General features: G+C 45.1%; 1 protein-coding gene across 4 annotated transcripts in view; it reads left to right on the top strand.

Annotated features, from left to right (window-relative positions):
* Nucleotides 1-13,684, top strand: part of fat3a (FAT atypical cadherin 3a) — a 179,253-nt gene that overhangs the window by 125,367 nt on the left and 40,202 nt on the right. For all 4 annotated transcript variants that reach the window (XM_085479106.1, XM_085479105.1, XM_085479104.1 and 1 more), the window contains exon 16: nucleotides 6,427-6,641. In XM_085479106.1, the coding sequence (XP_085335232.1) occupies nucleotides 6,427-6,641 (215 nt within the window). The remainder of the gene's footprint in view (nucleotides 1-6,426; nucleotides 6,642-13,684) is intronic.

The following is a 13,684-nucleotide window of genomic DNA, read 5'->3' as shown; positions in this document are numbered from 1 at the left end:
ATCGTTGCACCCCTAAAATAAATATATATATATATATATATATATATATATATATATATGTATATATGTATGTGCATTATTTGAGATAGAGAGAGAGACAGATAAACTTCAACTTTATTTGTTTTTAAAAAGCTTTAGATAATTCACTTATGAGTTGAGGTTAGGCAGGCCATTCCCATTCCACAACTGAGGAGCTCTAATGGCAAATTGGTTTACGTGTTAGGTGGCAACAGTTAGCAGGTTTCTGCCTTCGGATCTAAGACTGTACACTGGTTGATACAGGAGTGGTTGGAGCTGCAGTTTCTCTATCAAAGTTTGATAGTTTATTGTATAAAATATTGCAATAGGTTAAGTAGTACAAAAATAGAGCATTCATCTATATTAGTAGTTCATTTGTAAACCTCATAAGTACATTCTCAGTACTATGATAATGTCTAAAGCATGACTGAAATTCAGAATTTCAGAGATGTTGTTCTGACATAATACTTCAGGAAAATGAGGACAGAGCATCTTCCCCAAGAGTTTTGCTATAAGTAAGTGGTCTGTAATTAATTTAGTCACAAGAAAGGCCATAATTTTGGACGAGTCCTGTTGCTTCCTATTTATTCCTATCTTTCTATTCCCTCCCACTCTGTTGATCTGCTATACAGTACACTGTACAGGAGCAGCACTTCTAGTAAATGTTCTAGCTGAATATTTACTTAACTTTCTCTCTCCTCTAACCAATGCTCTTAAAAAAATTCCACCAGCTGTTTCCAGCAGACTCTCCAGCACCCTGGCATAGACTTTCCCAGGGAGGCTGAGGAGTGTGATTCCCCTGTAGTTGGAACACACCCTCTGGTCCCCTTTCTTAAAGATGGGGACCACCACCCCGGTCTGCCAGTCCAGTAGTACAGCCCCTGATCTCCATGCAACAATATAGAGACATGTCAACCAAGACAGTCCTACAACATCCAGAGCCTTCAGGAACTCGGGGTGGACCTCGTCCACCCCAGGGGCTCTGCCACCAAGGAGTTGTTTAACTGCCTCAGTGACCTCGCCCCCAGAGATTGGCGGGTCATCCCCTTCATCCCAAGACTCTACTTCCACCACGGAAGACGTGCCAGTGGGATTGAGGAGGTCCTCGAAGTATTCCTTCCACCGCCTGACATTTTTCTCAGTCGAAGTCAGCAGCACTCCATCCACACAATACACAGTGCAGGTAGAGCACCGCTTTCCCCTCTTGAGTCGCCTGACAGTTTGCCAGAATTTCTTCGAGGCAGTCCGAAAGTCTTTCTCCATGGCCTCTCCAAACTCCTCCCACACCCAAGTTTTTGCTTCAGCCACCGACCGCGCCGCATTCCGCTTGGCCTGTCGGTACCTATCAGCTGCCTCAGGACTCCTTCCTCAACTTGGAGGCTCCCCTTACCTCTGGTGTCCACCATTTGGTTCGGGGAATATCACCATGACAGGCACCAACTACCTTGTGGCCGCAGCTCAGTGCAGCAGCTTCGGCAATGGAGATGCTGAACATGGTCCATTCGGACTCCATGTCCCCAGTCTCCCTCGGAATGCTGTTGAAGCTCTGCCAGAGGTGTGAGTTGAAGATCTTGCGGACCGGAGCCTCTGCTAGGCGTTCCCAGCACACCCTCACTTTACATTTAGGCACACCAGGTCTGTCCTGTGCTGTGTCCTGTGTCCTGATCCAACTCACCACCAGGTGGTGATCAGTTGACAGCTCAGCCCATCTCTTTACCCAGTTGTCTAAAGCATATGGCCTCAGGTCTGGTGATACGATTACAAAATTGATCATTGACCTGTGGCCTAGAGTGTCCTGGTGCCACGTACACTTATGGACACTCTTATGTTCGAACATGGTGTTCGTTATGGCCAAACTGTGGTTTGCACAGAAGTCCAATAACAAAACACTGCTCTGGTTCAGATCCGGGAGGCCGTTCCTCCCAATCACACCCTTCCAGATCTTGCTGTCATTGCCCACATGAGCATTGAAGTCTCCCAGTAGGACAACGGAGTCCCTATGAGGAGCACCCTCCAGTGCCCCACCCAGGGACTCCAAGAAGGCTGGGTACTCTGAACTGCCGCTTGGCGTATAAGCACAGACGACGGTCAGGACCCATTCCCTGACCCGAAGGCGAAGGGAACAAACCCTCTCATCCACTGGGAGAAACCCCAACATACCAGCAGCAAGCTGAAGGGATACAGAGATACCCACCCCGGCCCGCCGCCTCTCACCATGGGCAACTCCAGACTGAGACAGAGCCCAGCTTCTATCCAAGAGGCTGGTTCCAGAGCCCAGGCCATGCATTTAGGTGAGCCCGTATATATCTAGCCAGTACCTCTCAACCTCATGCACTAGCTCAGGCTCCTTCCCCATTCCATGTCCCAGTTGCCAGTCTTGGTAGCCAGGGTTCGGTCTGTCAGGACCTCCGCTCCTGGCCGCCGTCCGGCTCACATTGAACCCGACCCGACGGTGCCTCCTGCGGGTGGTGGGCCTGCAGGAAGATGGGCCCATGTCCCTTTTTTCGGCTGTGCCCGACCAGGCCCCATGGACCAAGTCCCGGCCACCAGACGCTTGCTCTCGGGCACCCTCCCTGGGCCTGGCTCCAGGGCGAGGCCCCGGTAACCCTATCCCGGGCAGGGTGAACTGTTCCTACGATGGTCTTTTCATAGGGGTCTTCTGAATCGCTCTTTGAGTTGTCATAGCAGCAAATATACAACAAACAACAAGCACTCATATAAAATGAGTTATAATGGATAAAGACTAAGATAAATGGATAAATATTGAGATATAGGTATAACTATGAATATAAAAGGACAACTATTTGTGCAACTATGTAGTGGTATTAAAAAGTGACACGGTGCATTAAAGTTTGATTAATTCTGTTCCACATGTGTGGGTCTGACCCAAGTGGAAGAATTACAGAGTCTGATAACAGCAGGAAGGAATGATCTCCTGTAACGTTCCATCAGACAGCAAGGTTGAAGGAACCTATTGCTGAAACTGCTCTTCAAGTCGTCCAGTGTGTTATGGATGGGGTGGGTTTCATTGTCCATGATTGCCAGCAGTCTTGTCAGCATTCTGTTACTGATCACCTCCTCCAGGGTGGCGAGCTTTATGCCAACAAGAGACTCGGCCTTCCTGATGAGTTTGTTCAGTCTGTTTGTATCCTTTGCTTTGATTCCTGCACCCCAGCATTTTTGAAATATCCTCATTAAAAAGAAAAGCAAAAGTAAAAAAAAAGGTTCCATCCATCCATCCATCTTCATCCGCTTTATCCGAGGCCGGGTCACGGGGCAGCAGCCTAAGCAAAGAGGCCCAGACCTCCCTTTCCCCAGCCACCTCCTCCAGCTTATCCGGGGGAACACCAAGGCGTTCCCAGGCCAGCCGAGAGATATAATCTCTCCAGCGTGTCCTGGGTCTGCCCCGGGGCCTCCTCCCGGTGGGACATGCCTGGAACACCTCACCCAGGAGGCGCCCAGGGGGCATCCTTGTCAGATGCCCGAACCACCTCAGCTGGCTCCTTTCGATGTGGAGCAGCAGCGGCTCTACTCTGAGCCCCTCCCGGATGGCCGAACTTCTCACCCTATCTCTAAGGGAGAGGCCAGCCACCCTTCGGAGGAAGCTCATTTCTGCCGCTTCTATCCGCGATCTCGTTCTTTCGGTCACTACCCACAGCTCGTGGCCATAGGTGAGGGTAGGGACGTAGATCGACCGGTAAATTGAGAGCCTCGCTTTTACACTCAGCTCCCTCTTCACCACGACGGACCGGTGCAGCGTCTGCATTACTGCAGCTGCAGCCCCAATCCGTCTGTCGATCTCCGGCTCCCTTCTCCCATCACTCGTGAACAAGACCCCGAGATACTTGAACTCCTCCACTTGGGGCAGGAACTCATCCCTGACCTGGAGTGGGCACTCCACCCTTTTCTGGCTGAGAACCATGGCCTCAGATTTGGAGGTGCTGATCCTCATTCCCGCTGCTTCACACTCGGCTGCGAACCGTTCCAGTGCGAGTTGGAGGCCCTCACCCGATGAAGCCAACAGAACCACATCATCCGCAAAAATCAGAGATGAGATTCTGAGGCCACCAAAGCGAAAGCCCTCCGCCACTTGGCTGCGCCTAGAAATCCTGTCCATAAAAATTATGAACAGAACCGGAGACAAAGGGCAGCCCTGGCGGAGCCCATCACCCACCGGGAACGAGTCCAACTTATTGCCGGCAATGCGAACCAAGCTCTTGGTTAGGGATCGAATGGCCCGTAGCAATGGGCCAGACACCCCATACTCCCGCAACATCTCCCACAGGACACCCCGAGGGACACGGTCGAATGCCTTCTCCAAGTCCACAAAACACATGTAGACTGGTTGGGCAAACTCCCCTGCACCCTCAAGTATCCTCGAGAGGATAAAGAGCTGGTCCAGTGTTCCGCGCCCAGGACGAAAACCGCATTGTTCCTCCTGTATCCGAGGTTCGACTAGCGGACGAACTCTCCTTTCCAGCACCCTGGCATAGACTTTCCCAGGGAGGCTGAGGAGTGTGATCCCCCTGTAGTTGGAACACACCCTCCGGTCCCCCTTCTTAAAGATGGGGACCACCACCCCGGTCTGCCAGTCCACAGGTACTGCCCCTGATCTCCACGCAACATTGCAGAGGCGTGTCAACCAGGACAGCCCTACAACGTCCAGAGCCTTCAGGAACTCGGGGTGGACCTCATCAACACCAGGGGCTCTGCCACCAAGGAGTTGTTTAACTGCCTCAGTGATCTCGCCCCCGGAAATTGGCGGGTCATTCCCCTCATCCCCAGACTCTGCTTCCCCCTCGGAAGACGTGTCAGTGGGATTAAGGAGGTCCTCGAAGTATTCCTTCCACTGCCTGACAATTTTCTCAGTCAACGTCAGCAGCGCTCCGCCAGCACTATACACAGTGCAGGTAGAGCACCGCTTTCCGCTCCTGAGACGCGTGACGATTTGCCAGAATCTCTTCGAGGCAGTCCGAAAGTCTTTTTCCATGGCCTCTCCGAACTCCTCCCACACCCGAGTTTTTGCTTCAGCCACTGCCTGAGCCGCATTCCGCTTGGTCTGTTGATACCTGTCGGCTGCCTCCGGAGTCCCACAGGCTAACCAAGCCCGATAGGACCCCTTCTTCAGCCTGGTGGCTCCCTTCACCTCTGGTGTCCACCATTTGGTTCGGGGATTACCACCACGGCAGGCACCAACCACCTTGCGGCCGCAGCTAAATGCAGCAGCTTCGGCAATGGAGACACTGAACATGGTCCATTCGGACTCAATGTCCCCAGTCTCCCTCGGAATGCTGTTGAAGCTCTGCCGGAGGTGTGCGTTGAAGATATCGTGGACTGGGGCTTCTGCTAGACGTTCCCAGCACACCCTCACTACGCGTTTAGGTGCACCAGGTCTGTCCAGCGTCCTCCCCCGCCACCTGATCCAGCTCACCACCAGGTGGTGATCAGTTGACAGCTCAGCCCCTCTCTTTACCCGAGTGTCCAGAACATATGGTTGCATATTTCAAATATTTTTTAATCTTCTTTATCTTCATCTTCTTTATCTTGTAATATTTTTCATTATCAATTCAATTATTTTTCCTTGCCATTGCCCTTGGTCTGGAGCTCCATTCAAGATCTTGGCTCATTGGGTGAGGATGATCATGAAAAACGTGGTTGATCTACCCAAAACTAAAGGAGGTGATTCGAGAATGACTTTATGTAAGCCACCGCTCCTCCATTTCGAAAGGAGCCAGTTGAGCTGGTTTGAGCATAAGAATGCCTCATTGACACCTGGTAGGTGGTGTGTTTCAGGCATGTCCTACTTAGGGTTACCCTAACCCAGGGCTTACTGGAGACAAATGATCTGTCAGCTGGCTTGGAAGTGACTTGATGTGGAAGTTGGAAGAGTTGGCCGGGGTAAGGGACTTCTATATTTAGACTGCTGCCCCCTGTGACCCAAACTTGGATACGTGGCAGAAAGGGATGGATAAAAAATACTTAATTATGGTACACATGTCCTTCTAGAATTTACCAAATGTTTAAATGCCTTCTATTTAAGGATTTTAAATAGAAGGCTGTATAAACTATATAATGATGGTAAGTATTTATAGCAACAATATGAGCTCAGAAAGTAGAGCAGGTGATCCAATCTCTATAAGGCATTTCCCAGCCTCTCACAATCCGCACAAGACCTCCAACTGGTCAGTGCATTTGGAGGTGTGTAAGAGTGATTCGTTATCGATTGTAGGTATAGAATAAAATAAATGAAGTGTTGTGTGAAAAGGCAAATTTCGCTTATTGCTTTAAGGAGTCAATATGATTAGTAAAGCAATTTATAATCTCCCAGTTTGTTAACATTTTGAAATTCCAACCCATTACAAATGTCTATAATTATCTTCTCTTCCCCTTTCCCTTTCTCTTATTCAGGTGCCATTTTAGTTGCCCAGCCTCTTGATTATGAGACCTGCAGAGATTACTTCCTGACAGTAGAGGCTCGTGATGGTGGCACGCCCTCTTTGAGTGCCGTTACTACTGTGAACATAGACCTAACAGATGTAAATGACAATCCACCCATGTTTAGCCGCAGTGTCTACACTGCAGTGGTGTCAGAGGATGCCACTGTTGGCGAGCCTATTGTTCAGGTACGTTTAAAGAATTAGTCAGGTTTTCGCTGCATGTATGTCTGAAGTAGTCGACTAGTCACTAATTGCAACTAGACTAATTTAATAGTTGACACGTCGTTTGAAGTTTTGTAAGATCCTGAAAGACACAGGAATAAGTAGTAGGATTGAAGAGTGTAATAACGCACTGAAACGGAAGATGGCAGCAATGCATGTACAAGGATGCAGGCTGCCAATGAACGCTAAAGAAGAAGAAGCAGTCTCTGGTATCGTAGCTGTGTCCAAATTTAGGGGCTGCATCCTTCGGAGGCTGCATTTGTAGGCCGATTACATTACAGCAGGGGTAGGCAACCTTTCTGATAACGAGTGCCACCTAAAATTTCCTCAAAAGTCAATGTGCCATATGATTGCATTAGCAATAAATTTAATAACGCTCTATATCAACAGTTACTATAAAGTTGTTCTATATAGTGTGTATTATATTTGTTCACATATGTTGGCAGCTATCAGCGAATAGTTATCAGCTATTTTGAAACAAAAAAAGGACCCTTTTTATCCATAACAAGAACTCCATAACAGCAAATGAACTGTACAACAGAAAATCCAAATGCTATTTATGGTCTTCTCACAACTATGATAAGAAAAATAAACTGGGCCAATATGGCATGTTTGTTAATACAAGGATACACGTTAATGTGATATCAGGTCTCCCACTCAGAGACACAGGTCTCAGAGTATAGGCGCAAGTATAACTTGTCAGGTAGTGATGTCCAGCAGGTGAAAATGCAAGCTCCATGAACACGCACAGCTATGTTATTTGTCTCTCAGAAGCAGTTCATAACTTGCCTTCAACTCATTCATGTCACCTAAAAGTTAAACCTGTTTCTCCATCACAGCTCTGATGATTCAGTAAGGACATCTCCTGGTTTCATCTTCATGTTTCCCTCTCACCAGATAACCAAACCGATATCATGACCAGCAGCTTTACAGCTGTGGCTCCAGCAAACATCAGCTGATACTAGAAAGTAATATTAAATAAATTCTAACAACAGCTGATCAAGCTTAAACGTGCTGCCGTTGTTTAGCGCGACATCTGCTGGTTTCCTCTTTCTGGCGCAAAGTGGGAGATAAACAAACAAGAGAGACGGGACTTCCGACAGAAAAGACGATCAGTTGATCATTGATCAGTTTAATAATTGAAGTAGCAACAGGAGAGGAAGGGGGTGAGAATGAGAGAAGAAGAGGCAGCTGCAGCGTAAAGACGCCGAATAACTCCAGCTTTGTGTCTTTTTTATTGTAGCTGAAGTACGGGACAAACTGCATTCCTTTTCACCTCAATACGAAATATTTTCTCTGAATACGAGACGATTCCGTTTTTTAGGGGATGGTTGGCAACTCTAATAATTAACCTTATGAAGAAAATAAAGTTCACTATAACATCATAGCACCCACCCAGCCTGTATAGAAACGCCGTCATGCTAGCTAGCACCCAGTACGAAAAAGTCAGCATAATGAAAATAAACTACACCTAAACTTGGTTTATATCTGACCCAGATAGACTGCAGTTCATAACTTCTTACCTGAAGTTCAGTTCACCTGACACTCAGACGGCGTCCGCCTCGGGCCGCCTTGTACTTTCCCTCATCCACCTGCTGGCCTCCACCACTTGCTAATGTTACAGAATCTGTGAAAGCTCCGCGATAGCCACCACACGAAGTAACAAATAACGACCCTATCTAAATCCCAGTAACTATTAACGCATTCCTGATTTTGGCATAATAACTAGTTACCGTGCTCTTTACCACAATAAAAACGTACTTACTGTAACGCGTACTTAATATTCATGCTAGCATGCTCTTCTTCTTGTGCTGAGACTACCGTCTTTGTACTCCCAGACATACTGTTTAAAAGAGAAGTTGTCAAATCAAGTATTTATTTGAATTTTAGGGGGAAATTCTGCTCTACTATCAGGAGTTCAGGTTTAGTCAGCCATCTCGCTCTAATGCCGACTGGAAGCCACAAAGCAGCTGTTCAAACGTCATCAGCCAGAAAACTGCCCTTTTGAGACGTTCCCACTCTGAATAGTGAGAGATGAGCTTGTTTAGTGGATTTTAATGCACTTCTGTAACATCCATACTCATTACCTGTTTGATTTTTTCTGTATTTATCTAATGATTTTGACATTTTGACATTCTGTGAAAGGACGCTGTTTTTCACAGTATAGAATATCGTATAGTATATACTGTATATACACATATACAGTATATACATGGCTTTTGGAAGCCACTACTAGTATGAAAAGAGGAGTTTTTGCTAATTTAAGGTGGCTTTTCATTTGCACCTTGTGATACACTGCAAATCTGCTTCCCTTTGGCCAGGGTGCTCTGTTCATTCTCACATTTACATATGATTTTGCTTCATCAGCATCCTTAATGGTGCCAAACAAAGGATCTGCAGCTGTTTTCGCTTGTCTGTTTATGAATCTGATCAGATCTGTACACTTTACTCTCCTTCTACTTGTTTCTTGAATGTCAAAGGCAGAACTGCACATTTCTCTCATTTTATATGGCAGCTTCGACACAATAACTCTGAGATTAGTGGAGTTCTCAATCTTTTGTAGGTGACTGATGTCTTGTTACAACCACTGAGAAACAGGGAATAGCTACGAAGAGCCTTTCCATCATCTGGTTTAATGTGTGGCTAGTTGAATGCTTGGTTCATGTTGGCAGTTGCACTTCTCATTTCTTTACTATAATGATTAAACAGCAAACTTCTGGCCTCACTGTAGGCTTCCTGAGGATTTATGTGCTGGCAACTTCTTACCAAATCTCTGGGTTTAACTCCAATAAACTGTTCAAGGTAATGCAAACTGTCACTGCCCTGGACACCTTGATAGGAGTCACTGAGGTGGCTTGAAGCTGGAGGGTACCACTCCTGACTCCAGCGAACAGTTGATGTCAACTGTAAGAGGGCACAGAGCAGGTAGACATGCTCTGACCAATGTTGTCTGCATGGGGTCCAGGGTGCATGTAGAGGATGTGGACTGAAAGACCCACTTGGTGACCTGGGAATAATTCACAGACGAAAAAGAGGAGAAGTAGCATGGAGTTAGATGTGCTACGGGGAATGCCGTCCTGAAATTGATGTGCAGGTGCCAGAAGCTATTGATGAATGGAGTTATTTTTTCTTGGAAAAAGTCCAAAAACTTATTGCAGAGGTCAGTGGCACCTGAAAAGAGAGGTGGATTAATGGGGTGAAGTAGTTGGTTGATGGTGGAGAACACCAATCTGGGATGATTTTGCTGTTGGTGAGTGAGGGAAGAGTAATAATGAGTCTTGGCCTGAGAGAGCTGCTTAATAGGACCTCACATGGTCTTTATATGCCTCAAGGTGGACAGTGAGATCAGACCTTTTGTAGAGCCTCTCAAGTCGGTGGCCAGTGGTCTTTAGGTCACAGAGATGCGAGGTGAACCACGAGGCAGGGAAGGTAAAAGAGGCGGCCCGAGTTTTATGGGGGACAAGACAGTTGAGGCTGCTAGATATGGCCGCATTATAATGGTTAACAAGTGTGTCAACCATGTTGATGGGTGGGTCTGAAGCCAAGTGGTTTGCGATCAGATTGTTCAGGGCCAATGTACTGACAGCCTTAAACTTCCTGTATGGTATGCAATGGTACATTAAGTGCGCAGCCTAGGTACAGGAACAATAACAGAAAAGTACACACCAAGATAGTCAGAAACAGCAAGGTTCAAGCACTTCAGATTGGAAGTGGTAGTGTCGGAGGAGATAACTAGATCCAGCGTGTGACAACAACAACAACAACAATAGCAACAAACTTTATTTATATAGCACATTTAAAAACCAGTGGTGTACGAAAGTGCTTAACAAGAGGGTAAGATGAAGTAACAGGGAAGGATGAAAGCTATGGCAAAGTACCAAACATGCTAGCAGGTTAAATGGCATTAAAAACACAGAAGCAAAAGAAATGCATATAAAAGCATAAAATGACAATATGTGTAAAGGATAAAACAGTCAAAAATGTAAAAAATGATTAAAATAGTTAAGAATAGACCGAAGATAGAAATAAGCATTAAACTAACTAACAAACAAGCATTAAATGGTAGAAAAGGCGAGGCTAAATAAGTGGGTTTTTAACCACAATTTGAAGGATTGAATGGAATCAGACTCGTGGATAACAATGGGGATGTTATTCCATAGAACGGGTGCAGCCAAGGCAAACGCTCGGTCACCTCTATAGTCTTCAGCCGGGATCTCGGCTGTACCAAAAGTGACTGAGAAGATGATCTTACTTGGCGCTATATTGTTAATAACTTGTAAGGTGAGCAGCAGGATTTTGAATTGAATGCGATACTTAACGGGAAGCCAATGCAAGTCGGCAAGGACAGGGGTGATAGAGACACGCCGCCCACTACCAGTAAGGAGACGAGCGGCCGCATTCTGAACAATTTGCAGTCTATGGAGAAGAGTAGAGTTAAGACCAAAGTAAAGGGAGTTGCAATAATCCAACCTAAATTTCACAAAGGCGTGGATAAGCTTTTCCAGGTCTCTATGCGGGACATAATGTCTGGCCTTGCTAATAAGACGCAATTGATGGAAGCAAGTTTTGACAACAGAAGACACTTGTTTGTTGAGATTAAAAGAGCTATCCAAACCCCCCCCCCCCCAGGTCACTAAGAGTGTCGGTGAGGAAACTATCAAAGGAACCAGAGGCACCACAGAGTTGGCCACGAGGAATACTACTGTCAAACACGATGATTTCAGTTTTCCTGTCATTTAGGATGAGAGAGTTACCTGCGAGCCAATTTTTGACCTCGCGCATGCACTTACGAAAACCGTGCAAAGACATAAAAAGTCCCACCTAACTCAGAGGTAACTGATGATCCTTTTAATATACTATGTGAAAGAGAGAGTCCAGAAGTCACAGAAGTGTCATTGGCGGACAAAGACCTACTGGAGTCGACATACAGTAAATGTTTAAGTCACCAATTAGGAGTGAGGCTGGAGACAAAGAGCAAAGAGAGGTGAAAATCTCAGACAACTATGACATGACCACAGTACAAACTTTATGGGGGCGGTAGATGAAGATAACCTGGAGCTGTGTTGGCACAGCCAGGGTGACATTAAAACACTCATAATAGGTAACACGCTGGATCTAGTTTTCTCCACCAACACTGCCACTTCCAATCTGAAATGCCTGAACCTTGCTGTTTCTGACCATCTTTCAGTCCACATCCTCCACATGCACCTTGGACCCTTCAAAGGAAGTCCAACCTGCTGTCAGTAACGGTATGGTGGATTAGCATTGTTTTATTGTTGAGCATTCAACGGCATGAAAGATGCACTGTTTGTAGCTGATGATGAGACAGATGTGGAGGAAATGGTGCTGTCGATGCAAGCAACTTGTCTTAAGCTGCTCAACTAGTGGTAGTGGTAGTGTCATTGTTGTTGACTGGAACACCTGCCAGACAGTACAGAGAGAGCGACATTGTGCCAGTGCCTGTTAGACAGTGCAGAGGAATGTTCTGGACAGACAGCCTGTATTAAACCTTTTAACAATTTTTTTTAACTTCATTTGGCCTCTATCCTGGTTGTCAACCTGACGCTTTAAACCCTATCAGGTCTAGTATTATATTGCCTCTGGTGGAACAGTTGACATCCTTTTGAAAGGCTGATAATGTTCTGTTCATGCAGACAGATGTAAATTCAGAAGTAATATAACAGTGGAATACTGGGCTAGCAGGCATTGTACAATTGATTATTGAATGTGCAACAAATTAACACGAGAAGTAATATGACTGCATTCCAGCAGCTATGAATCCCATATTTGGGCCATAGAAATGCTACTTCATAGAACCATGCCCAATATTGCACCACTTATCTTCTTGTCACTCAAATAAAATATCTAACCCCCTAAAATGTTTCGAAGCCAGACCAGGCTATTGTTGCATTTTGGTCTGTGAGTCCAGTCACCTTTCCATGGAAAGGTCATAATCAGTGTTCTAATCTTATAATCTTTTTTCACCCGGTGAAATTTTTGGACACCCTAGTGACAAGGAAGTTGAATAGTCCAGCCTAGAATTTATAAACCAGAAACATCCTCTGACACATGTTTCTGATTTTGGCATTATGGTGCTCATGAAAGAAGTCAGTCTTAATTATTATTATTATTATTATTATTATTATTATTATTATTATTATTATTATTATTATTATTATCATTTAAAGGACACTTTATTGGTCAAAACGACTACAGGCTTCCTCAAGCAGTACAAGATGCCATGGTAATGCCATTTACTGTAAGTATCTGGTTAGGCACTCTTTCTGAGAATTCTAGATGCCAAATATGATAATTTCAGTTTTGTCCTAATTTCAGTGTCCAGAGTTAAACATCATTAAGACCTTTATGGCCTTAGAGCATCCTTGTAGTTTTTTTTTGTGCCATCTGGGATTTATAGATGAATTTATAAAGATAACTGGGTATAATTGAATAGCAACTTACATGTATGTGGTGTTTTCTGATAGTATTAAATAAGGTAATAAGAAAACTATCGATCCTTGCACAGAACCCTGTTGAACACCATGATTAACTGTTTGTCTGAGAAATACTCATTAAATTTACCAACTGAATCTATCAGAAATGATTAAAACAAGTACTATGTATTTCTTTTATTGCTGAAGGTATATTGTAGTCTTTAGCAAAATGTTATGATTAACTGCAGTGAATACTACACTGAGGGCTAGCAGGACAAACACAAAGATGAGTCCACTGTCAGAAGCCATGCAAGGATACGTTGAGGACAAGTTTAAATCAGGACTAAAACAAAAATAAACTGTTCCTCTGCAATCATCATATAGCTGATACACAATTCTTTCAAGAGTTTAAGTTACAAAAGCCTCATCTTTTCCATATTGTCTTACACTTTAAACATTAGCAACTTTCAGATCCATTACAGCACATCAAAAATTGAAAAGGGTAGAAATATCTATGTGAAAAGCTCTGGTCGCAGACTTATTCTTCAGTGTATTATAGAAACCTCACTACAG

This window comes from Copadichromis virginalis, linkage group LG14 (genome assembly GCF_057382275.1).
Source record: "Copadichromis virginalis isolate Kocher_CV1m ecotype Utaka linkage group LG14, C_Virginalis_male_GT1.1, whole genome shotgun sequence".
Taxonomy (NCBI): Eukaryota; Metazoa; Chordata; class Actinopteri; order Cichliformes; family Cichlidae; genus Copadichromis; species Copadichromis virginalis.
This window is presented reverse-complemented; position numbering and strand designations above follow the sequence as displayed.